The sequence below is a fragment of the Chanodichthys erythropterus genome, chromosome 23, assembly GCF_024489055.1.
Source record: "Chanodichthys erythropterus isolate Z2021 chromosome 23, ASM2448905v1, whole genome shotgun sequence".
In the NCBI taxonomy this organism is placed as follows: Eukaryota; Metazoa; Chordata; class Actinopteri; order Cypriniformes; family Xenocyprididae; genus Chanodichthys; species Chanodichthys erythropterus.
In genome coordinates, this window is record NC_090243.1 from 22582046 (window position 1) to 22609996 (window position 27951).

General features: G+C 37.9%; 1 protein-coding gene across 4 annotated transcripts; it reads left to right on the plus strand.

Annotated features, from left to right (window-relative positions):
• Positions 1 to 273: 273 nt before the first annotated feature.
• On the plus strand, positions 274 to 27814 carry arhgap28 (Rho GTPase activating protein 28). Of its 4 annotated transcripts, none has more exons than XM_067378275.1 (15): positions 274 to 426; positions 11159 to 11334; positions 13149 to 13369; positions 15679 to 15751; positions 15952 to 16124; positions 16469 to 16634; positions 16707 to 16798; positions 20733 to 20810; positions 21017 to 21176; positions 21250 to 21332; positions 23036 to 23233; positions 23337 to 23471; positions 25205 to 25332; positions 25409 to 25473; positions 25549 to 27814. In XM_067378275.1, exons 1-15 carry the CDS (start codon positions 335 to 337, stop codon positions 25638 to 25640), a joined length of 1932 nt encoding a protein of 643 aa, XP_067234376.1. In that variant the 5' UTR covers positions 274 to 334; the 3' UTR covers positions 25641 to 27814. The 4 variants fall into 4 exon arrangements, with proteins under 4 accessions (XP_067234376.1, XP_067234377.1, XP_067234379.1 ...); XM_067378276.1 differs by lacking the exon at positions 274 to 426 and adding an exon at positions 3539 to 3690; XM_067378278.1 differs by lacking the exon at positions 274 to 426 and adding an exon at positions 8480 to 8591.
• The last annotated feature ends 137 nt before the right edge of the window (positions 27815 to 27951 follow it).

Consider the following 27951-nt stretch of genomic DNA (forward strand, 5'->3'; position numbering starts at 1 on the left):
GAATATTCCTGAAATGTTTTCATCAAAAACCTTCATTTCTTTTCGACTGAAGAAAGAAAGACATGAAAATCTTGGATGACATGGAGGAGAGTAAATTATCAGGAACATTTTATTTGAAAGTGAACTAATCCTTTAATGCAAGAATGTTTAAGAATGTTTAACCAGAGGATATAAATTTCATGTGTTAATTTATGCACGCCCCCTGTGCGCTGATTGGACGCGGGTGGCTGTAGCCCCGCCCCCCGCCGCGTTCCATGGCAGGCGAATCTCACACACACTCGCGTGAATTACAGAAACACACACGCGTGCAGTGATCTCCGCGATCTGATGGAGGATGGATGTGAAGGACTGTGGCGGAGTGATTCTGACCGCGTTTCATTCATTCAGGATTCAGTCAGATGAGCAGAAACACGCAGCAGACAACAGGTCAGACACACACACACACACACACACTTTAAACTCTCTTTTATGTTTTGTTTTTAAATTTGAGATGATAATTTCACTCTCATTCGGTTCCATTTCACGTTTTGAATGATTTATTATCAGTGTTTCAGGTCTTTAATATGATTTTATGTATTTATATCAGCAGTAAATGAATTTTGCATCTTTATTTAGAGACTGAAGCACACTGTAACGCTGTTCATGTTTGATAAATGTTCAAATATTTGCTGAGTAAACACATGATCATATTCCACCCTGTCCCATATTCCTCCTCCGTGATCATCAGTGCTGCAGTTTATCTGAACATGCAGAAATCACTTGTTGCATGTCAGTAAAAGTGTTTGTAAAGTTGCTCAGTGTGTCTTCTGATGTACCCAGCATGCATCTCTTCAGAGGATGATGTCATGATCAGGACGGGTCAGAGTCAGGCAGCGATGGGACGCTCTCCTCTCTCGAGTCTTAAAATATTTACATTAGATCAGAGCCAGAGAGCGTCCTGAAGGATCAGGCGTGATGTCCGGATGATTTATGCTGCAGCTTCAGGAAACATAAACACAGACGGAGTCTGATGGAGTTAATGACATGATGAGCAGCTTTAATATCAGTGTGTGTGTCTGATTACTGCTCCACATTCTGCTGAGAGTAGTGTTTAACTCCAGCAACACACACACACACACACACACACACACACACAGAGCTGTTGTCCAGAGGTCAGTGTCGTGTCGTATCCTCATAAGTGACATAATTCTCACAGGCTGAAAGCTCTGTTGTGTGTGCTGACGGCACGTGTGTGTGTGTGTGTGTGTGTGTGTGTGTTTGTCTCATGAGAGGTTTGTGCTGAAAGCTGGTTTGTCAGTGTTTTGTATTGAGCACAAAAGGAAGCTGGTGTGTGTGTGTGTGTGTGTGTGAGTGAGCGCTGGATGATTCCACACTATCATCCTGAAACTGAAATCACTCCGTCAGGAGAATCTCTGGGACGTGTTCCAAATCAAAAGAGAAATAAGAACAGATATTTTGCATGAAGAAAATGGAGCCTGTATTTTACGATGTTTGGAGCAGTTTTGAGTCGAGTCTGATTCAGACGAATGTGATTCTAGAACAGTCAGTATCAGAGGAAGTAGTCGCTTCGTTCAGTGACTGTAAACTAGAACTGAATGTAAATCAATTTCTATTCATCTCTAATCCAGAGACTTTCACATTGTCCTCTGACACTGAACATTGATGCATTAAACACAGATCTAATGAGAGCTTCTTTATTGGCATCGATCGTTCCGTGAAGAACATTTAACATCCAAGATTCTTTCGATTATTAAAATGTCCATTTAGTTCACTTCAGCATGAAAATATCCTGATCATTCACTCTCCTCCATGTCATCCAAGATGTTCATGTCTTTCTTTCTTCAGAAATGAAGGAAATCATTCCAGGATGTTTCTCCATATAGTGGACTTCACTGGGGTTCAACGGGTTGAAGGTCCAAATGTCAGTTTCAGTGCAGCTTCAAAGAGCTCTACATGATCCCAGACGAGGAATAAGAGTCTCATCTAGAGAAACCATCGGACATTTACTACAAAAATAAACATTATATACTTTTTAAGCACAAATGCTGGTCTTGCACTGCTCTGTGATGCTCCACGCATGACGTGATCATGTTGGAAAGGTCACGTGTGACGTAGGAGGAAGAACCGATCCAGTGTTTACTAAGAGAACGTCAAAGACTAATGGGGCGTTCACACCAGACACGATTTGCATGAATAAATCACGCTATTCGTTCGTAGTTGGATGCTTGAACATTTTAAGTTTACTTGCTTCATTCACGTCATGAGAGGGGCTTCGTCTCGTTTCTGCACACTTCCTCTGAATAAACATCAACTTCTCAGCGGAAAAGTAGTTGTAAAACACGGAGAATAAGCTCAATTTGCCGGCTTTAGCTAGCTCAAACTGAGTAAAGAGCGTTTTTTACAACTTACCAGATTGTCCGTCCTCCTCACTCACTCTCTTCCAAGCAAGAACCTTTTTATTCATGTTTCTATAAAAGTATGAAGATGTTTCGTACAGCGACGATGATTTTGTCCTCCATTGCTGATTCGGATTTCTGCCTCCGCTCGCTCACGTCACTACGAGAGCAAGCTCCTGATTGGTTAATGCGGCGCGAATATTCTCCAAAGTTCAGATTTTTTAACTTGCGTGAATCGCGCGTCAAACACCCGAAACGCTCAATTTGCGCCGCAGGATGTCTATTCGTGTCTTTGCATTGACTTAACATGTAAATCACTCGCGCTTAATGCTTCATTCGCCTCTGGTGTGAACGCACCACGAGTCTTTACAAAAAAAGACCATTTTAAAGTCTGAGGAGAAAATGAGATGGAGTTTTACTGCGGTTCTTCCTCCCATGTCACGCATGATCTTTCCAACATGATGACGTCATGCGTGGAGCATCACAGAGCAGTGCAAGATGAGAATTTGTGTTTATAAAGTATATAATGTTTATGTTTTAGTAAATGTCCGATGGTTTCTCTAGATGAGACTCTTATTCCTCGTCTGGGATCATGTAGAGCTCTTTGAAGCTGCACTGAAACTGACATTTGGACCTTCAACCCGTTGAACCCCAGTGAAGTCCACTATATGGAGAAACATCCTGGAATGTTTTCCTTCATTTCTGAAGAAAGAAAGACATGGATATCTTGGATGACATGGAGGAGAGTAAATTATCAGGATATTTTCATTCTGAACTGAACTAATCCTGTAAGAATGGTTCTTTGTGAAACCAAAACTGGTTCTTCTTTGAAGAAAAAGCATTTGAAACCTTTATTTTTAAGAGTAAAGCGCATGGAATATGAAGTGACTTTACAAAGAAGTGCTGTGTTTTTTGGTGGTTATGAGACATGAATATGAAAATCTAGATTTTTAAGCAAGATATAGATTTCGTTAGCCACGTTATGACATAAAATCTCTCAGGTTGTGGATTATTAGTACAAACGCTCAGTTTTTCGAGATGTTCTTCATCCCAGAACATTTTAATTCTGTAGAATCTCTGAACTCGATTGCTGTTTCTTCATAAGTCACACATGAACTCATAAAGATCCGAGTGATCCGAGTGCGCGGTGACATCAATGCTGCCGGACCGCATTCCAGCCCAGAGGAACGAGGACGGAAGAGCAGCAGCATTCCCGTCACTAACTCTTCCAGTCGCGTCCAGACGGCCACGAGAGCAGCCGCTCGCGCTGAAACACACACGCCGTCATGCACAGGTAATCCCTGGAGCTTTACTACAGTAAATTAGTGTAAATGATGATGTTTGTGGGTCAAACGAGGAGTTTGACTGATGTTCGGCTGTAGATAGGAGCGTTTACTAATGCGGTGGATTATTTATTCATGCTTTGCTGTAATAGTCTGAAGTGATATTATCATCGTCATAAACTTTGTTTGTGTCAGAAGAGAAGATGATTAATATTTAAACTCAAAGCTGGTGTGTTTGAGAGATCTTAGATCAGATCAAACTCTGAACCGGTTCTGTGATTTCTCAGACGTGTTTAAACATATTTTCATCCAACACGAGCAGTTTGTCAAATTGGCATTGATGGTTCACTGAAGAACATTCAACATCAGCAGAATCTTTAAGATTGTTTGAATATTGTTTACACTAAGAAAAAATGGTTCTATTTTTATGAAATTTTCTTTGGGGAACCTGAAATGCTGCTTCTATTTCATCAAAACCCCACTTTGAGAGATTTGTTGAGAAGCTGTTGGTTGTTTTGCCTCATTTTTCTCACGTTGAGACTCAAAACAGAGCAGAAGAATGAACAAACCTTCAGTGGCGGATCAGAGGACGTGTTCTGTGTAAACGAGGTGTTGAAATCCTGCTGAATGTGTGTGTTTGTTGTGTTCGTGTGACTTTACCGCAGTCACGAGCTGCTTTGCATGAACGTGAGCTGCCATCATTTGAATGGTAAATTGGTACCGTTGGAAACAAAAGACTCGAGCTGTTTTGTTGGGAGTTTGTCCCCTGAATGAATCTAAATCATGTGTTTTGTGTCTGGATTGGTTAGACGTGCGATGAAGACTGTGCTCGTGTAATCTGAGCTGGATTATTGTAATTTCACATCTTGTTGTGAGTGTTAGTGTGGTCAGCCGTTCATCAGGTGAAGGTTCGACAGCTCATCATGTCCTCTCGGCTCTTCCGTTCTGTCTGAGAGCGTCCTCGCTGAGGATAATAGGAAGTTAATGTTGGTTTATTGATTTCTGAGGGTGTGTTCAGGGTAATATAGAGCATTATATAGCACATGCCTGATTATACAGCACAGACTTTCCAATCACTTCAGCCAAAACAGGAAGTTTCAGTGGCACTGGACTTCCTGTCTGTGGAGTTCTGAGAGCACACTTAGGGAACACGCTCGTACGTCAGTTTCTGCTTAATAAAGGTACAAAAAAAGAAAGAAAATAATACTTTTATTCAGCAAGGATGCATTCAATTAGTCAAAAGAGACAATGCAAAATAAAATGTTGATTTTGAGCAGCAAATCATCATATTAGAATGATTTCTGAAGGATCATGTGACACTGAAGACTGGAGTAATGATGCTGAAAATTCAGCTTTGATCACAGGAATAAATTACACTTTACTATATATTCACATAGAAAACAGCTGATTTACATTCTAATAATATTTTGTGATTTTTACTGTATTTTTAATCAAATAAATTCAGCTTTGATCACAGGAATAAATTACACTTTACTATATATTCACATAGAAAACAGCTGATTTACATTCTAATAATATTTTGTGATTTTTACTGTATTTTTAATCAAATAAATTCAGCTTTGATCACAGGAATAAATTACACTTTACTATATATTGACATAGAAAACAGCTGATTTACATTCTAATAATATTTTGTGATTTTTACTGTATTTTTAATCAAATAAATTCAGCTTTGATCACAGGAATAAATTACACTTTACTATATATTCACATAGAAAACAGCTGTTTTAAATTCTAATAATATTTTGTTATTTTTACTGTATTTAATCAAATAAATTCAGCTTTGATCACAGGAATAAATTACACTTTACTATATATTCACATAGAAAACAACTGTTTTAAATTCTAATAATATTTTGTTATTTTTACTGTATTTTTGATCAAATAAACGCAGCCAAAGAGACTCTTTCAGAAACATTAAAAAATTTAACAGAACGGTAGATGAAAAATTATATCACATTGTTTGTTATAGGAACAGAAATTACACAATTTTTACAGTAATATGATTTTTGACCTATCCAGTGTTCTTTTAGTATTATTGAGATACTATTGAATGAGATTTTTGTTTATATTTTCCATTTTCATTAATTTCAGTTAAAGTAATTTAGTTGTTTTTGCTTTTTTTTAATGTCAATACAGTTAATTTTTATTTCAGTTTTAGTTTTAGTCATTTTAGAACATCAAGATAAACTAAATATAAACTGAAAACACATTTTTTTGCCTCGGACACATTTTTTAAATATTTTATTTTATTTTCAGTACTGAAATGATTTTTATGGTTTTAGTTTCAGTTATAATAATAACCCTGGTTCTGTTATGTAAATTGCAACGTATTTGAATACGGTAATATCAAAAGAAATTGTTTTCTACACTGGGAAAAAAAATTGGTGTGTGAATTTACCTCTTTTGATTTGGAAATTTCTATTAATTTTCACAAATAATTACAAAGAAATGGCAAGTGACACAATGTGAAATGTATATTTTCTTGTAAACAAAAACACAGTATAGATTCAGTACCATCTGATACCACGGTAAAACCGCAGTCGAATTCCTCATCATAAATCTTGCTTGATTTTCAGTGTTTCGCTCTGATTTCATCTTATATTGATCTGATAAATCTGGCTGTTCTGTGAGCGAAGCTCTTGATAATGAACGAGTGTTTGTGGTTTGTGCCGGTTCAGTGTGACCGAGACGACTGGACACTAACGCTCTTAGTCATTACTGCTCCATTAGCGCATGAACCGGCCCATAATTCACTGATGCCAACGTCTCAAACGCTCCAGAGCCGCTCTATTGATCTGTTTCCCAGCACGTCCTCTGGCTAATGCTCCGGCTTTTAACCGGCTGAAGTGCTGCGATCTGCTGACGGTGGTGAAGTGCTCGGGGTAAGTTGGGCCGCGCTGATTAAATCTAGTGTGTGTGGCGTTTAGGGGTCAGATTCCAGCTGTGGAGTGTGTTTTAAACACATTTTGGATGAGTAAATCAAAAGTAGAGCTGCGACTAGTGTCGGTGTATATTTGGAGCATCTCTGTTATTAGTAAGGAAGCCCCTTCATCACTTCAGTCAGTTTGAGTTCCTCCTCAAGGTTTGGTCCTGTTGGACTCTAAAGGTATTTTTAGACGCCAGATGTTTCTCTTTAAGACTTTTGGGAGGAAAGGCTGATGGATTCATGATAGTTTATGCGGCCCGGAGAGTGAAAACAAACCTGAGAGCCCACATTTCACGAGGACGTGCCAGATTCAGATGCTTGGCACCGTTATTCTGATGAAATGGTCGGCTGTTTTCATCAGGCTTGATTTGATTAAATGAACGCCCTTCATAAAGAAAACTCTGAGCTCTGTAACATCTAGTTTCTGAGTCTCTGGTTCAGCTGTTTGCGTTCCTGCAGGAATGAGATCATGATTTCGGAGTCGCACAGGGATCGTGACACATGTTTTGAGTTTAGTTTCTCTCAACACTGACCTACATTCATCACGGGGGGCCGCGGACGTCCAGACCGTTACAGAGTCATCATGAATGTCATCTGTGTCAAATATGCATTATCCTCGTCAGCATCTCATCATGTTTTCCCGAACATGATTTTTTTTATTTGATAATGAATAACTAGTTAATATGAAGCAATCTTCACAATAATGTATTTCTTAGAGAAGCAGATTATTCAGTGAGGAAACACTTTAATCTGTGACTTTAACAAGCGATTGACTGAAACATCAGATTTATGAGGACAAGCATTTTCCCTTCGGTATAATAATGTGGTGAAGAAGGAATATCAATAATCCACTGCAATAAAAAGGCAAACAATAACTTTTTAACCAGTGACTTTGTGCTTGAGACAATCAAAACCTTGAAAACGGTTGTTTGTGAAGATTAAAGCCATCGGAAAGATCGTGTCTCGGGTCATGTTACGTACGGAAGCCACAGAATCAAAAATATAAAGGTAATTGTGCCTTTATCTCACAATTCTGACGTTTTTCCTTGAAATTGCAAGTTTATATCTCACAATTCTGAGAAAGTCATATATATATATATATATATAAACCTGCACTTCTGACTTTTTCCCTCGCCATTCCAAGTTTTATTTCTCACAATTCTGATAAAAACGTTTTTATAAACTCACAATTTACTTTTTTTTCCTCACAATTATGACTTTATAACTTGCATTTGTGAGTTTATATCTCGCAATTCTGAGAAAAAGTCACAAACTCGAAATTCTGACTTTTTTTCTCACCATTTTAAGTTTACATCTCAATTCTGTGAGGTAAAAAGTCAAATATATATATAAATAATATAAACTTGCAATTCTGAGATAGACTTTTTTATGAACTCACAATTCTGACTTTATAACTTGCATTTGCGAGTTTATATCTTGCAATTCTGAGAAAAAGTCACATAAATATATACAGATAATATAAACATGCAATTCTGACTTTATTCCTCACCATTATGAGTTTTATTTCTCACAATTCAGTAAGAGAAAAAGTCAGGATTGAGATTTTATATCTAAAAAAAGTTTTTTATTCCGTGGCAGAAACAAACGTCCATAATTAGGCTCTGAATGGAGTGAGATGTTTGTTTAAGCGGTGTTGGGAATGTTGTTGTGGTCATTAGCCACATCTGGAAGCGGTTTTCCTAAATCACACTCGATTCTGTGTGTCTGAAAGTCAGAGATGAGCTTTAGGAAGAGCTGTAAACGGAGAAGACAATGGACACAAAATGACACGAGAGAGAGCGAGAGGTCAGAGCAGTGGGTGGAGACACACACACACACACACACACTCTCCCGGAGGAAACCCTCACCGCGTCTCTCTCTCTCCGTCTGTAGTGTGGTCTTGTTCTCCACAGCTGTCTGATGTCTCTCCGTCCGCTCTGGAGTTCAGCGCAGCGCTGAGAGGTACGTGAATCGATTCTGAACAGGACCTGATGGAGAACACCCACAGAGAGGCTTTATATCAGACTCGGTTCTCTGGAGATCCTCAAACGCTGTGGACTTATGGAGTTTATACAGGACCTGATTGACGCCGTCAGCTGGATTTGTGGATTCTTTGTTCGGTTCTAGTTTGATTCATAGTTTGGGTTTCTGAGTCCTGATTTCACATCGGTCTGAACACAAACAGTGAGTCTGAAGATGCTTTAGCTGCTGTTCATGTCTCAGAATAATGATATGAGCATGAGTTTGAGAATATCTCCGTGTCTGGTGTGTGTAAATATCTGTGTGGATGCTGTGAAAATGAGAATCGGTGGCTGAATAACACACACATGACAGCTCTGAGTTTGTGTTTTCCTTCTGGTGTCGTGATTCTTTTGTGTGTTTTGTTTGGCACGAGCCGGTGACCCATCATGCCGTGCGTTTGGTCACCTGTGAGTTAAACACTCTGTTTGAAGGAATATTCGGGGTTAAACACAGATTACGTTCTGTCTAATGCTAGTGATTCGCTGAGCACTCTTAAAAATAAAGATTCCCTAAAGAACCTTTCAGTGATCAGTTCTTAAAACAACCATTTTTTCATTTTATCATAACCTTTTTCCACTATAAAGACCTTTTCCATGTTCTTCCAAAGGTTCTTCATGTTAAACACATTGTTTTCTTTGGGTTTACACCTGATTTTGTTTATATTCAGTGCTCATAAATGTCTAGCTGTCCAGTAGAACTTCAGTCTTATTTCACCTTTTCATACATGAAAAAGCAAAAGGAGCAATTCTGAACCATGCTTTAAGGTCTTTGTGTTGAATTTCTTGTGTTTATTGACTCTCTTAAGTCTGATGATAACCATTCAAAAGTCTGGAGTCACTAAGATTTTTTTATTCAGCAAAGATGCATTAAATTGATCAAAAGTGACAGTAAAGACATTTATCATGTTACAAAAGATTATATTTCATGCTTTCTATTCATCAAAGAATCATAAAAAATAAAATGCATCATTTTCCATAAAAATATGAACTGTTTTCAACATAATCATAAATGTTTCCTGAGCAGCAAATCATTATTAGAATGATTTCTGAAGGATCATGTGACACTGAAGACTGGAGTAATGATGCTGAAAATTCAGCTTTGATCACAGGAATAAATTACACTTTACTATATATTCACATAGCAAACACCTGTTTTGAATTCTAATAATATTTTGTGATTTTTACTGTATTTTTAATCAAATAAATTCAGATTTGATCACAGGAATAAATTATATTTTACTATATATTCACATAGCAAACACCTGTTTTGAATTCTAATAATATTTTGTGATTTTTACTGTATTTTTAATCAAATAAATTCAGATTTGATCACAGGAATAAATTATATTTTACTATATATTCACATAGCAAACACCTGTTTTGAATTCTAACAATATTTTGTGATTTTTACTGTATTTTTAATCAAATAAATTCAGCTTTGATCACAGGAATAAATTACACTACTATATATTCACATAAAAAACAGCTGATTTACATTGTAATAAAATTTAGTGATTTTTACTGTATTTTTAATCAAATAAATTCAGCTTTGATCACAGGAATAAATTACACTTTACTATATATTGACATAGAAAACAGCTGTTTTACATTCTAAAAATATTTAAGAATTTTTCCTGTAGTTTTGCTCAAATAAATGCAGTTTTGCTGAGCAGAAGAGACTTCAGAAAAATTATCAAATCTTTCCAACCCCAAACTTTTGAATGGTAGTGCATGTATGAGTTCTTATCTGGAAATCTTATATTGTTTGTGGTGTTTGTCAAGCATTTAATTAACTGAATTTATTTGTTAAAAAGCTGCATTTCACCTGGAATATTGCTGTGATGTCAGGACTGTCTGATAATATCAATGAAGTGTGTTCAGATCGGCTCAAATCTCGCAGTGAGATGCTGAAATTGAAGCGAGACGCACAGACTCAGTGTTCAGTTGTGAACCTGCTCGACCGCGATCCTGACGTTCCTCTCGCTGATGGAATGTGTGAAGGAAGTAGTTTTCACTGGCGTGAGCCTGATCCACACACTGTGTTATTCCAGCTAAAGCTTTGTGTGAAAATTGCAGGGAAATTGTTTCCATTGAAGGCTGATGTGTGTAAACTGAGGCAGGAACATTTGAAGGCAATTAAGTTCTTCGTGTAACACAATTCAGGCTCCATCATGATCGATAACTTCCTCTAAATGACGCCGGTTCACTTCCTGACGCCGACAGACCATCATCAGCTCCTGTAGCCTTATCAATATTTGATAGAAGCTCATATGAACTTGAAACTGGCTCGTTTGCTGTATTGTCTCCATCACTGAGCATGCTTATGAATTATGATCTGACACATCTGTAATAGTTGTTGCAGTTTAAACATGAAGATGATGAGATGAAGAATTCTTGATTTTCCTCTGTTGGCGTGTGGTTTGTACGGTATATTAGCCTGCTTTAATTGTTAATGAATCCCTGATGAAGACCCGCATGGATTCACGGCTCGTTTCTCTGTTTCCGCAGGAAAGCGCAGTACCGGAGGATAGGCAGCATGAGTTTGCCCGGCGCCGTGTCTCCGTCATCTCCGGAGCGCTCCGTGTCCCGTGACTCCATGGAGGACTACTGGAGCGAGATGAAGAACATCCAGGAGGACTGTCAGGAACGACACGAGGAGCTGACGGAGCGGGCCAGTGTGGACGGTGCGTACCGACGGTCTGTTCTGTCATCATGAGCCGCTTTTCCACCATCGGGCTGTACGGAACAGTTAAGCAAAGAAAGTGGTGGAAAAGCAGCTATTCACTCACCATCATGTCTCTCAAACCCGTATGAATGACTTTCCTCCATGAAACGCAAACGGTGTTGTTAGCAAATTGATCATGTGACTCGTTTTTAAACAGTGATAATGGACGGGACTGGTGTAATTCAAAGGACAAAAAACCCACCATAAAAGTAGGAAATTTCATTGCAGCATGTGATTTTACTAGTGCTGTCAAATCGATTAGTCGTGATTAATCACATCTAACATAAATTAGTATATATATATATGTGTGTGTGTATTTGTTATATATTATATAATATAAAAAATATTACATTTACAAACTTTTCTGTTAGATGCGATTAATTGCAATTAATCGATTTGACAGCACTACTTTTTACATTATTTAACTCAAATTTAGAGATGCACTGATATATCGGCCAATAATCGGTATTGATAGTTTAATAGTCAGGGCCGATATATCCTGTCAATCAAAGGAGGGCAGGAAAATGCACTGTTTGATGTTCAATATTAATAGTAATTATATGAATCAATAACATTCAAAGAAATATTAATTTAATCTTCAGAATTTCGTTAATGTGTGTTAATATTAATTTGAGTGTGTTTGTTTATAAACTGATACCAGTTACTCTGAAACAAGTTGATAAAACGGACAGAATAAAGTTTTTATTTGCATTTATTTCAAAATGTAATGATTAATTATTAATTATAATGAAATTATCATTAATTTAAAAGAAGGTATAAAAGGCAGAACCCCCAAACTATCGGTAGCGTTATCGGTATCATTATCGGTATCGTTATCGATATTGGTATCGTTATAGGTATCAGTATCGGTATAGTTATCGTTATCGTTATCAGTATAGTTATCGGTATCGTTATCAGTACAGTTATCGGTATCGTTACAGGTATCGATATTGGTATCGTTATCGGTATAGTTATCGGTATCGTTATCAGTACAGTTATCGGTATTGTTACAGGTATCGATATTGGTATCGTTATCGGTATAGTTATCGGTATCGGTATCGTTATCAGTATCGTTATCGGTATCGTTATCGGCAGATAGAGAAATTTAGTATCGGTGCATCTCTAATAATTAAACCAATTTCGTAATTTGTTTGAGATTCAACTAGACAAGATTTTAAAAATGAGTGGAAATGACGTTTACAGCCAATTTGATTTTACCTTAAAAATGTATGGCAGCAACCCAACTTAAGTGTTTTAAACTTTTTAAGTAGGTGGAAATTTTTTTACAGTGTACCAGAAAATCAATATAAAGTCAATCATATGATTAAGAATATGGTGGAGTCATATGGACATTTGTTTCATATAGTATTTTTATGGTACTTTTGGTCCTTTTATGGAGTCACAAACACTTTCATCTTATTAAAACATCATCAGTGTTTTTTGAACGGAAGTATATGATGATTTTAATTAAACAAACCCTGTTAAAGTCAGCATGAAATCAGCATTGAGTCCGTTTACTTTTGTAAACAAAAAACATTTGTATTTTTAATCTTATAACTTGCTCAAACTCTGAGATTACTTTCCTTCTCCATTTTTCTATAGCGCTTTATACAATTCAGATTGTTTCAAAGCATCTTTACCGTAATAAACCGAAAATAATACTGTTAATCTTGCAATGTTCATCAGTTATGAATGTCATTTCATGTTTGTCATAATCTCTGTTTTGAGTCATGTGATTCAGCAGTCTAATTAGTGTGTGTTTGATTGGTTCAGAGGCGGAGCTTGAGGAGGCGTGGCTCCAGGAGGCGGGTCTCTCCACACTGGTGACGGGCACTCAGAGCGACGGGCCGGCCGAGGCTCTTCTCTCCACGCTCACGCGCTCGCAGGCCGCCATGGTGAAGAAGCGACTGGACAACTACACGCAGACGCTGCACAAGCGGAACAGACAGCCAATGAGACACGTGCGGGACGTGTTCTCCATGCCAGATGCGTCGGTGAGCGTCGGTTTCCTAACATTCAGTAGAAGTTTCAGTCCACTCAGGCAGGTTTGCAGGTGTCGTCTGATTTTCACAGTTTGGCGCTTCCTGTGGTCATTTGTCACTGCAGCTGCTGTGGCCGTTTGTTCGGCGTGTGAATGTGTCTCAAAATAACCGAGACTGGAATGAGCAGCAACACATGAGGAAACCCCAGACGTGGTTAAAATTAGCCTCATGACAGCAGATGAGATGACAAACCTTCCACATTCCTGCTGAATTGACACATTTGAGTTCTTGTAAATGACATGAATACATGTTGGAAAAATGTCAGAGAGTTTTGAGGAGCTGTTGAAACAGAAGTAGTGACAGATTAATTTTGAACTTGGGTCTGTGCATTGGTTGTTGATTGGATGTTGAGATGTGGGCGTGACCTTTAAAAGTGGAGGTGGAGCTGAGTGTGGGTTTATACACCTGTAGGTGGTGACGAGACTGTTAAAAACTTGTATTTGTCATTGAATCATTCAAGAGATTCATTCAAAAACGCTGATTCGTACAGAGATGAAGTCTTTATGAGTGAGTCATTGAATCATTCACTCAAACTGATTTTTAAAAAATAATTAATTCAAATTAATTAAATATTTTTTAACAGACTGCAGCAATTAACATTTTGTAAATTACATGTTATTTTGTTTAGTTGCCAATTCAGAATCGTGGGAGAATCATGATTTTTTTTTTAATCCAGAATCATGTAGCTATATATGATATTTTCATTAAAAATTATGATTAAAATTTCATTTTTTTTTTTTTTTATGAAACATGCATGGGTGAATTGTTCACAATAACTCATTTATAAAATAGATGGAGTGAATTTGCATTTCATGCCGGTTTTAAAGTTGATGCTCAAATGGTTTGTTGTGTTTCAAACATGGTGTTACTGCAGTAAATGTCCAGAAAACAAGGTGTTTTGGTAGTAAATGTCTGGAATACGTGTTACTGTAGTAAAAGTCTAAAAAATATGTTGTTACTGTAGTAAATTTCCAGAAAACATGGTGTTACCACAGTAATGCCCTGTTTTCCAGACATTTACTATAGTAAGTATCCAGAAAACGACAAACCTTCCACATTCCTGCTGAATTGACATACATCTGAGTTTTGAGCTGAATGTGTATCTGAAAAGAGAAAATGTAGGGCGGGACTTGGTTCTGTGCATCGGTTGTTGATTGGATGTTGAGATGTGGGCATGGCTTTTAAAGTGGAGGCGGAGCTGAGCGTGAGCTTGCAGGGGCGGCGTTTATGCGCACTAAATGACTAGAGAATCCTGCATACATCACCAGAGGCTTCTTGACGCTTCAAATAAATATTGCTAACCAGTAGGTGGCGACAAGTGACTGTTAAAAACTTGTATTTGTCATTGAATCATTCAAGAGATTCATTCAAAAACACTGATTCATTCAGAGATTAAGTCTTTATGAGTGAATCATTGAATCATTCATGCAAACCGATTTTTAAAAAAATAATAAATTCAAATCAATTAAATATATATTTTTAACAGACTGCAGCAAATTAACATTTTGTAAAAAAAATTTTTTAGTTGTCTATTCAGAACCGTGGGAGAATCGTTTTTCTAATCTAGAATCGTGTAGCTATATATGATATTTTCATTATGATTAAAATTACATTTTTTTTAATGAAACATGCATGGGTGAATTGTTCACAATAACACATTTATAAAATAGATGGGGTGAATTTGCATTTCATGCCGGTTTTAAAGTTGATGTTCAAATAGTTTGTGGTGTTTCATTCCTGTAGTTCAGATACTAGATCAGGGCGCTTGCAACGACAAGCTCATGAGTTCGATTTCTCAGTGAATGCAAAACTGTATAATTGAATGCAATGTGAGCCACTTTGAATAACAGCATGCATAGATGCATTTAATAATAATTAATATATGGTGCTGTGGTTTCTGTTAGATTTAGAGGATGTGTGGTCAGTAAACGGTCAGTCAGACAGAGGATGAATCAGTCGTGAGTCACGGTCAGCTGCTCCGACAGCTGAAATATCTCATTCTCTGATTGGATATGAAGGACAGATTCATTGGTCCGAAATAGTCCAACAAAAGTCCAGTGTTCAGCAGGACATCATCTTTACAGACATTATATACACATGCTGAAATGATGTGACACTTTCTAAACTGCTTTCCTTTCACTTACAATATACTGTAGAAAGGACTGTTGCAATTATTGATTATGAGTTATCAGAACATGTTTACCTCTGTCGGATCCGTGTGATGATGATGATGATGATGATGTCATTGTGTTCTCTTACAGTCGGAACTGACGCCTCCCATTTCTCCAAACGGACAGATCGCTCCCAAACTGCCCCAGTGGAATCCTCCTAAAGGTTGGACAATATTTTTAGATTTTTAGACGTGATTCACAAATGCAGAACATCACGAGCAGCACATAATATTTACAGTAGATGATGGGAAGCAGTAGCTGGAGTGCCAGTGTTTATGGTTCTGATTTAGTTAAGAGCTCATGGAAATATTATGAACATTTGTGATTAAATGAGCTTAATGTTGTTTGGTTTTGTGTGTCCAGTCTCTCCGCCGTGTGCCGTCTTCACTCCGGCGGACAGTAACGGCTCCAGCAGCGGTTCGGAGACCATCGTATTATCGCTCGACGTGCCGTATTCAGAAGCAGCACGAGCTCATCGGAAAGGCCGCGAATGCCAAGACTGCAGGAGGATCCGTAAAGATGACAGGGATTTACCGGTGCGTCTCATCCCGATCCAGATCTGTTTGATCACATGATCCTCAAGAAACATTTTTTCTTCCAGGATCCATTGATGAATAGAATGTAATGTTACGAATGTCACTTTTGACCAATTTAATGCGTCCTTCCTGAATAAAAGTATTAATTTCTTACTGAGCTCAAACGTGTGTATATCAGGTCTAAATAAAACAAGCCGAACCCTGACCTTGTTGTCAGCACAGGAAAGCATCTCATGGGGTCTCTAATGCATGTTTTACCGGCAGTGTTTACCGTTCTGTTGCCTGAAACATGAACTGAAAGCATCAGATCAGATGCTGTGGTCTAATGAGGTTTGTGGTCTCAGAGTTTCCAGATAGTGAAGCCCCGACAGGGTGTGACGCGAGTGAACGATCTGTCGTCTGAGGACATCAGGAAGATCGGCTACATCTCTCTGATCGAGCTGACCACCTTCTACGACACCCTGGGCATCGAGATGAAGAGGAACCGCGTGGTGCGCAGCAGAGCGAGAGGTGCGTCTCCGTCATATTGAGAGTCAGAAACCGGGTAAAACTGGCTGCTAATGCTGTCGTTTGTTCCCACAGACAGTGGGATATTCGGCGTTCCTCTCGCTACGCTGCTGGAGAACGACCAGAAGAAATACCCCGGCTCTAGAGTTCCTCTGGTCTTCAGGAAGGTACGTGGCTCTTCTTTCCCTCTTTGGTTGTTAGAAACGAGGCTGAAACACTGGAATGTTGTGATGGAGATTGTGAGCGGAAAGTTCCCGGTCAGCACTTCTCGGGGTTCGGATACTCTTCCCTCCCGCATCCTTGGACAGATCCGAGGCTCGCTATCTCGCTTTATCGTGACCTGCCAGCCCACGCTCGTCTCGCTTTTCCCAAAAACAAAGGCGGTGGCCAGAAGTGCTCTGGTTTGTTTTACACGGCTGTCTTGACCTCGATGTTTCTGTTTTTAAGTGGAATGAGGGAGGCCGTTTATTGTTTCACAGGAATCCCCTTCAGAGATTTACTGAGGAAACGCTTAGAATCACAGAGACGGAGGATTAAAATAGACACTTTAATAAACGCTCAGCTGTGAATCTGCTCACTCCGAGATTCTTCCCGCATTGCAACACCGTCAGTATTTGTGTTGGGTAACTCGAGACCTGACGGGAAGATGCGGACGGAGACCCTCGGCTGGTGGACAGCTGCGTCTGTGACCGCTGATGAGTCCTGAACGCTCTTATCAGTGACTGATAAAGACTCTGTGTGTCTGAGTGAGCTGGAATCTCAATCATCTGTCAGAAAACAACAGCTCATAGATGCTGTTTACATGCTACTCCAAACTGAGTACTGTGCTGTTACCATGGTACAGGCCTGCAAAACATGGTCTTAGTGAAGAAAACATTGTTACCATGGTAAATGTCCAGAAAATATAGTGTTTCGGTAGTAAAAGTTCAGAAAACATAGTGTTACCGTAGTAAATGTTTGGGAAACATGGTGTTGCCATAGTAAAAGTCTGGAAAACATGGTGTTACTGTAGTAAACATGGTGTTGCCATAGTAAAAGTCTGGAAAACATGGTGTTACTGTAGTAAACATGGTGTTACCATAGTAAAAGTCTGGAAAACATGGTGTTACTGTAGTAAAAGTTCAGAAAACATAGTGTTACCGTAGTAAATGTTTGGGAAACATGGTGTTGCCATAGTAAAAGTCTGGAAAACATGGTGTTACTGTAGTAAACATGGTGTTACCATAGTAAAAGTCTGGAAAACATGTTGTCACTGTAGTAAAAGTTCAGAAAACATAGTGTTACCGTAGTAAATGTTTGGGAAACATGGTGTTGCCATAGTAAAAGTCTGGAAAACATGGTGTTACTGTAGTAAACATGGTGTTGCCATAGTAAAAGTCTGGAAAACATGGTGTTACTGTAGTAAACATGGTGTTACCATAGTAAAAGTCTGGAAAACATGGTGTTACCGTAGTAAATGTCCAGAAAACATGGTGTTACCATAGTAAATGGCTGGGAAACATGGTGTTGCCATAGTAAAAGTCTGGAAAACATGATGTTACCATAGTAATTGTCTGGAAAACATGTTGTTACTGTAGAAAAAGTCCAGAAAACATGGTGTTGCCATAGTAAAAGTCTGGAAAACATGGTGTTACCGTAGTAAATGTCCAGAAAACATGGTGTTGCCATAGTAAAAGTCTGGAAAACATGGTGTTACCATAGTAATTGTCTGGAAAACATGTTGTTACTGTAGAAAAAGTCCAGAAAACATGGTGTTACCGTAGTAAATGTCTGGGAAACATGGTGTTGCCATAGTAAAAGTCCAGAAAACATGGTGTTACCATAGTAAAAGTCTGGAAAACATGGTGTTACCATAGTAAAAGTCTGGAAAACATGGTGTTACCATAGTAAAAGTCTGGAAAACATGGTGTTACCATAGTAAAAGTCCGGAAAACATGGTGTTACCATAGTAAAAGTCCAGAAAACATGGTGTTGCCATAGTAAAAGTCTGGAAAACATGTTGTCACTGTAGTAAAAGTTCAGAAAACATAGTGTTACCGTAGTAAATGTTTGGGAAACATGGTGTTGCCATAGTAAAAGTCTGGAAAACATGGTGTTACTGTAGTAAACATGGTGTTGCCATAGTAAAAGTCTGGAAAACATGGTGTTACTGTAGTAAACATGGTGTTACCATAGTAAAAGTCTGGAAAACATGGTGTTACCGTAGTAAATGTCCAGAAAACATGGTGTTACCATAGTAAATGGCTGGGAAACATGGTGTTGCCATAGTAAAAGTCTGGAAAACATGGTGTTACCATAGTAATTGTCTGGAAAACATGTTGTTACTGTAGAAAAAGTTCAGAAAACATAGTGTTATCGTAGTAAATGTTTGGGAAACATGGTGTTGCCATAGTAAAAGTCTGGAAAACATGGTGTTACTGTAGTAAACATGGTGTTACCATAGTAAAAGTCTGGAAAACATGGTGTTACCGTAGTAAATGTCCAGAAAACATGGTGTTACCATAGTAAATGGCTGGGAAACATGGTGTTGCCATAGTAAAAGTCTGGAAAACATGGTGTTACCATAGTAATTGTCTGGAAAACATGTTGTTACTGTAGAAAAAGTCCAGAAAACATGGTGTTACCGTAGTAAATGTCTGGGAAACATGGTGTTGCCATAGTAAAAGTCTGGAAAACATGGTGTTACCGTAGTAAATGTCCAGAAAACATGGTGTTACCATAGTAAATGTCTGGGAAACATGGTGTTGCCATAGTAAAAGTCTGGAAAACATGGTGTTACCATAGTAATTGTCTGGAAAACATGTTGCTACTGTAGAAAAAGTCCAGAAAACATGGTGTTACCGTAGTAAATGTCTGGGAAACATGGTGTTGCCATAGTAAAAGTCCAGAAAACATGGTGTTACCATAGTAAAAGTCTGGAAAACATGGTGTTACCATAGTAAAAGTCTGGAAAACATGGTGTTACCATAGTAAAAGTCTGGAAAACATGGTGTTACCATAGTAAAAGTCCGGAAAACATGGTGTTACCATAGTAAAAGTCCAGAAAACATGGTGTTGCCATAGTAAAAGTCTGGAAAACATGTTGTCACTGTAGTAAAAGTTCAGAAAACATAGTGTTACCGTAGTAAATGTTTGGGAAACATGGTGTTGCCATAGTAAAAGTCTGGAAAACATGGTGTTACTGTAGTAAACATGGTGTTACCATAGTAAAAGTCTGGAAAACATGGTGTTACTGTAGTAAAAGTTCAGAAAACATAGTGTTACCGTAGTAAATGTTTGGGAAACATGGTGTTGCCATAGTAAAAGTCTGGAAAACATGGTGTTACTGTAGTAAACATGGTGTTACCATAGTAAAAGTCTGGAAAACATGGTGTTACCGTAGTAAATGTCCAGAAAACATGGTGTTACCATAGTAAATGTCTGGGAAACATGGTGTTGCCATAGTAAAAGTCTGGAAAACATGGTGTTACCATAGTAATTGTCTGGAAAACATGTTGTTACTGTAGAAAAAGTCCAGAAAACATGGTGTTACCGTAGTAAATGTCTGGGAAACATGGTGTTGCCATAGTAAAAGTCCAGAAAACATGGTGTTACCATAGTAAAAGTCTGGAAAACATGGTGTTACCATAGTAAAAGTCCGGAAAACATGGTGTTACCATAGTAAAAGTCCAGAAAACATGGTGTTGCCATAGTAAAAGTCTGGAAAACATGGTGTTACTGTAGTAAATGTCAGGAAAACATGGTGTTACTGTAGTAAATGTCAGGAAAACATGGTGTTACTGTGGTGTCTAGAAAATAAGGTGTTATCGTAGTAAATGTCCAGAAAACGTGGTGTTACTGTAGTAAAAGTCTGGAAAACATGGTGTTACCATAGTAAATGTCTGGAAAACATAGTATTACTGTAGTAAAAATCCATAAAACATTGTGTTACTGTAGTAAATGTCCAGCAAACATGGTGTTACTGCAGTAAAACTCCAGAAAAAATATTGTTAATGTAGTAAAAGTCTGGAAACCATGGTGTTGCTGCAGTAAGACGTGTTAATACCCAGCACGTGTGTGTTTGCGTATCTCATGTGATGAAGTTTGCGTTTCTGTTTTCAGCTGTTGTCTAAACTGGAGCAGACGGGGTTACAGACGGAGGGAATCCTCAGGGTTCCAGGATCAGCATCCAGAGTGAAGGTAAATCCAGATGAACACAGCCTGGTCCAGTATCTGCGTTGTTGGCTTGTTCTGACTCATGTGGTCAGTGACACATCCGTAAAGCATCCGACCCGGATTTCTCCCACTGATTCCAGCTGTAGTTCCACAGAGCTCAGTGTTATTTAGCCACGACTGAAGCTCCTGACTGCTTACTGATGGATGTTTCACGTGTTGTTCCTCCACAGCACCTGCGTCAGGAGCTGGAGCTGAAGTTCTACGAGGATCGCTTCGACTGGGATCAGGTGCGTCAGAACGACGCGGCGGGATTGTTGAAGATGTTCATCCGCGAGCTGCCGTATCCTCTGCTGACCCAACAGCACCTGCCGGCGTTCACGGCCGCTCACTGTGAGTCTGAACATCCACACGCGTGTCCATCACTGAGTGTTCAGTGTCACTCATCTCTCTCTCCGTCTGTCAGGTATCTCATCGCCCAAACATCAGATCCAGGCTCTTCATCTGCTCATCATGCTGCTGCCTGAAGCCAACAGAGACACGCTGAAGGTCTGTTCATCTCCTCACGCGCTTTCTGAAGTTGATGCATGCGCAAAAATCACCAGCTATAATTTAGGGCCTCGTATGCACAACCAGTCAAAAGTTTGGAAACATTACTATATTTAATGTTTTTGAAAAAAAAAAAAAAAATGGTAATATTGTAAAATATTATTACAATTTAAAATAATGTTTTTCTATTTTAAAATACTTTTTAAAATAAAATCTGTGATCAAAGCTGAATTTTCAGCATCATTACTCCAGTCTTCAGTGTCACATGATCCTTCAGAAATCATTCTGATATGATGATTTGATGCCCAGTTATTATCAATATCGAAACAGTTGTGTTGCTTAATATTTTTTGGAAACTGTGATACTTTTTTCAGGATTCATTGATTTAGCATTTATTCAAAATAGAAATATTTTTAACATCTTTACTATTACTTTTTATCAATTTAACACATCCTTGCTTAAAAATAGTATTAATTTCTTCCCCAAAAAAAGAAAGAAATTCTGACCCCAAACTTTTGAACGGTAGTGTATGTTGTTACAAAAGATTTAATTTAAATAAATGCTGCTTTTTTAAACCTTTTATTCATCAAAGAATCCTGAAAAAAAATATCATGTTATAAAGAAATATTAAGCAGCACAACATTTGTAATAAATCATCATATCAGAATGATTTCTGAAGGATCATGTGACACTGAAGACTGGAGTAATGATGCTGAAAATTCAGCTTTGATCACAGCAATAAATTACACTTTACTATATATTCACATAGAAAACAGCTGATTTAAATTCTAATAATATTTAGTGATTTTTACTGTATTTTTAATCATATAAATTCGGCTTTGATCACAGGAATAAATGACACTTTACTATAAATTTACATAGAAAACAGCTAATTTAATTTCTAATAATATTTTACAATATTCTTTATTTTATGTATTTTTGATCAAATAAATGCAGGCTTGATGAGCATAAGATTCTTTTGAAAACATTAAAAATAGTAATGTTTCCAAACTTTTGTTGTATCTAGGCGATTCAGCTATATAAACTATATCCAGGATCAAGGCTGTTAAAATGAGATTTCAGCTCACATCTTGATTTTTAGCTTATTTTAAAGCTTGGGAACTGCTGCTTCAAGGTCGGATTTGTCTCGACATGAGCTGAATCTGACAAAACCTCCGTTAAGGAGCTTCTGGCATTTATAATAAATGGATCTATTTACGATCTATAAAAGATCTAAAAAAGTTTTCAGTGTGTTTGAGTTTATAAAACAGCAGGAGTCTGTGTCTGAGTCACTGTCCCTGTTTAGAGAACTGTGAAGTATTTAAATGACGGTGTTCTCAGGTGAAGTGGATGAACCGGTTGGACGAGTGGCATGAACACACACACACACACACACACACACGCACACACACACACAGAGACGTGAGAGAGAATCAGGCCTGTTTGACGTCATGTTTGTGCCCATATTCTCATGTGGAGATTCAGCGCTGATTCCGTTCCTGCTGAAATCAGCTGAAAGCGCCGTGCAGATGCAGTACAGGCATATTTACCCAGCAGAGCGTGACGCCAAGGTCACGGGGAATGAACCTTCAATGCAGTGGGAGTAAAATGAATGCATGTAAATGCAGAGGCTTCCAGTGAAACTTCCTGTTTGGAGTTTATCAGAATTTCTTCTCTAGTAATCTGATGATGTTTGTTGACAGGCTCTTCTGGAGTTCCTGCGAAAGGTAGTGGCGTACGAGGACAAGAACCGCATGAGCCTGTGGAACGTCTCCATGATCGTCGCGCCCAATCTCTTCACCTTCCGCGGGAAGAACGCCAAACAGGAGGAGATGCAGGGCGCCGTCGCTGCCGCCCAGCTTGTGCGTCTCCTCATTACCCATCAGGACCTGCTGTGGACGGTGAGCATACATTAACCACATGATATGCAGAAATGAATATTAATGAGGTGATGAAATGACATTCACAGTCATTGTTTTCCGTGTCCGTTATTCGCATCCGCAGGTCCCGTGTTTCCTGATCTCACATGTCAGAAAAATGAACGAGGCCGCCATGGGCAAGAAAACGCCGACCTCAGAGAAAAGCAAACGCAGACTTCTGAAGAGATGGAACCTGGAGAAGGACCGAGACCGCAGCGAAGTGAGTGCTCATGGGATTGAGTTTGGATAAAGATATGGGAGAAACATGAATCAGGGTTATTATTATAGCCAACTAAAACAATAAATATAGTTGACTGAAATAAAATATTAGACAGTTTTCATTTACTTTAAAGGATAATGAAAATAATGTCATTAATTACTCATCCTCATGTCGTTCCACACCGTTCGTTCCTCTACAGAACACAAATTAAGATATTTTTGATGAAATCCTATGGCTGAGTGAGGCCTGAGCAATGACATTTTCTCTCAATATTAATATTATAAAGCCACGAGAATATTTTTGGCGCGGCAAAAAAACTAAATAACGACTTATTTAGTGATGGCCGATTTCAAAACACTGCTTCAGGAAGCTTCGGAGCGTTATGAATCTTTTGTGTCGAATCAGCGGTTCGGAGCGCCAAAGTCACGTGATTTCAGCAGTTCACAAACAACACAAAAGATTCATATTGCTCCGAAGCTTCCTGAAGCAGTGTTTTGAAATCGGCCATCACTATATAAGTCGTTATTTAGTTTTTTTTTGGTGCACCAAAAATATTCTCATGGCTTATAATATTAATATTGAACCACTGTACTCACATGAACTGATTTAAATATGTTTTTAGTACATTAATGGATCTTGAGAGAGGAAATGTCATTGCTGGCTATGCAGGCCTCACTGAGCCATCTGATTTCATCAAAAATACCTTATATAGGTCTTATGGGTGTGGAACGACATGAGAGTGAGTAATAAATTACATTATTTTCAGTTTGGGTGAACTAACCCTTTAAGTATTAAAATAACTAAAACATTGAAACATTGAAAAATTGAAATAAAATGAATAAAACTATTTAGATATTAAAAAAGGTAATGAAAATGGCAAATACAGCCCTAACCCTAACTAATAAAAGACAATGGAAAGTATAAAAATAAAAACTAATAAAAAAAACTGGAATAGTATCTAAATTATGCTAAAATAACACTGCTGTGAACATGAATGTATTGAAATATGAACTTAAAATCTCATATTTGATCTCGAGATGAAATTTCTGCTTGTCAGCTGAACGCCGGTCAGTGGGAAAAAACGACATATATGACGACGGCATCTGAAATGTGGCATCCATTTGGCATCTTATGTGTTTATTTATTACCTTTACTTGTATTAAACGCATTTTAAACGTTATCTAACACATTTTAACTTGAGCGCTAGGTTTTATAACGCCTCATGGTCTAGTTGTGGAATCCAAAAACGCGTTCTGTGTGAACGGCCGGAGCGTATGCGATTAAGTTACCTTCATCTGTTAAGAGCATTTAATCTCCAGGTACAGTCATAAATTCATACAAATAATGCGTCATGACCGCTGAGGAACATCCTTTTAATATTGTAACGCTGATTTCACTTGATGAGCTTCTGCGCGGGTCGATGATATAAAATGGCGCCTCAGATTCACCGTTTCCACGGCAACGCGTTGCTTGACAGTTGAGCCTTTTAAGGCGGTAATAATGAGATAATAAAAAATCCCTAGAAAGATATAAATAATAATAATTATTAAAAATTATTAAAATAATTTCAACACCTTGTTTAGTCCTAATTGAATCGTTGTTTTAACAAATAAGCTGAATTAATGTCACAAAGATGTCATTTGGCGCCACCTACTGGCGCAAAAAAACCTGCACTGACTGTAAACAAACAGTTCTGAAAATATCAATAGTAATAACATAATAATGTTTCTCAGGTCACTGACCTTCGTGAAGGTGTCATCAGAGTTCACGCGCCGCTTCAAGCCAAGGTTTCCATGGCGATTCAGCTGAACGGCGAGATGAAGGCCAGAGACATCATGGCGCGCTTCGACATCGAGAACGGGTAAGTGAGCGACTTAAAGGCACACCGGTCACGTGACCAAACCAAACGATTCTAACCAATCCCTGTCTGATTGCAGGCGCGGGTCGCGCAGCGCCAGTCGCCGACAGAGACAGTTTCTGTTCGAGGTGGGAGGAAACATCGGTGAGTTACATTCATCGGCCGATAATATTAATGTTCTGCTCAGACTGAAGCCATTAATCGATTGGTTCTCCGCAGGCGAGCGCTGCCTGGATCCAGACGCACATTTAATGGACGTTTACCGCGCTAACCCTCACTGCGAGTGGGTCTTAAAGTCACGGCTGACCTGAGACCAGCCGGACACACGTGTGTTTACTGCAGAGACCGTCAGCTGCTGACGGAGGTCAAGGGTCAAACGCTGACGTTGACCTTTGTGGCGCGCTTCAATGCTGGTCATTGAGTTTGCTTGGTGCCAAAACTGTGACCGTCCCGGTGTGTGTGGAAGCATGTTTCATCATACCACTCGAGAGTGTAAAAAAGAGCATGTACATAAAGTATTTATACCACTAATTTATCCTGCTGTATGATAATTTTGTATTGTTTATATACGCTGCATGTTTGTGATGAAGCCATGTGAACTGAAACACTACAAACCCTGAATCTGAGCGGCTCATACTCACCCCAAATCACTGCAATTAAAGGGTTATTAAGAGAATTCAGTCGTTAATTACTCACCCTCATGTACGTAAGACCTTCAGAACACAAATGAAGATATTTTTGATGAAATCAAAGAGGTTTATGACTCATATAATAATATAATCAACACTTTCAAGGTCCAGAAAGGTACTAAAGACATCGTTAAAACAGTCATGTGACTGCAGTGGATCATCCTTAATGTTATGAAGAGACATTAGGATACATTTTGTGCACAAAAACAAAACAAAAATAACCACTTTATTCAACAATCTCTAGTGATTTCAAAACACTGTTTCATTAACTTTACGAATCTTTTGTTGGAATTATGACAAAAAGTCAATTATGATAGCCAAAACTGACAAAGAAGTTGAAATTATGACATATGATTAAATTCAAAATTCACAAAAAGACGAAATTATTAGTCAATTATGACAAATTCAAAATTGACAAAGTTTAAATTATTGCAAAAAGTCACTTATGCCGACATTCAAAAGTTGAAATTATGACAAAAAGTGAATTATGATAGTCAAAATTGACAAAAAGTGAATTATGATAGTCAAAATTGACAAAAAGTTGAAATTATGACAGTTAATTATGAAAGTCAAAATTGACAAATTTAAATTACTATAAAACATTGAAATTATGACAAAAAGTCAATTATGATAGTCATAGTTGACAAAAAGCTGAAATTAGTTATAATTATGACATATAAAAGTACGACATAAGTAAATGATGAGATAAGTTATAATTATGATAATAATGAAAAAGTTGATATGAAAAAAGTCAATAATGACAGACAATTATGAGAAAAAAATAAAATTATGATCACATGATATGATCACGTTTTAACGATGTCTTTAGTACCTTTCTGGACCTTGAAAGTGTTGATTATGAGTCATATACCTCTTGGATTTCATCAAAAATAATTTGTGTTCTGAAGATGAATGAAGGTATGGAACGACATGAGGGAGAGTAATTAATGACATTTTTGGGTGAACTAACCCTTTAATAAATCCGTCCTGAGAACCTTGTTGACGTTTTCTTGAACAAAAACACATTTTATGTCAAATTCTCATTGTTGATGAATTACTAAAATGAGGGAAATGTTTAAATTAATCGTTGCCTTTAATTAATACATTATATTTACTGAAAAATACTGTTACAGTAATGAGAATCAACATTAAGAATATGAATCAAAAAATGTTTTGTCCTTTATTACATTTTTTTTTTTGTATTGTGACATTATTTTAGACCAATTTTGCCTTTTGATTTGGGTTTGAATATGAGCTGCGCAGGAAAATATGACCTCAAATTAAACCTGATGAATATTAATGCCAATGTCATCAAACACGAGCTGGACTGAAGGAATTGAGTGAGAGAACTGAAACTTTGCAAAGACAAGGAAGATGAATCAGAGGACAAATGACCTTTGAACCCTGATGAGGACTGGATAGGGTCAGCCAATAATACGTCATCATCTTTGTTGAAGATGTGTCTGTTTGTTTTTTTTATCTAAAAGCTATTTTTTACGTATGATGTACTGAAATGTGCACCTGTTTTGATTTTCTCCATGTTGCCATCTGAGTTTGTGTTCTGATCGTTTAGTTGAAGTGTTTTATCATATTGACCTTTTACAGCAAAGCCATTTTTCTGTTGCCTCGTTTCATCAAAACACGTCGGCCAAACGTGAGTATTATGAAGAAGAACATGTAGCCATATTTCATATCATAGACAGATGTTGAATATGTACTGAAGTTTGACTAGTCATGCTGTAATATTTGGGTGAAACGACAGGTCATTATGAACTAATCCAATTAAAAGACATGAAACCTCAGTGTTGTGTAAGATCAAGTGTGTGTGTAAAGCTCTTTGTGGGAATGAGTTTCACTATCAGCGTTCCGGAATGTTCCGGATAGTGAAGGAATGTTGGAGTTTCATCATCAGTAAAACAACAAACACTCGACT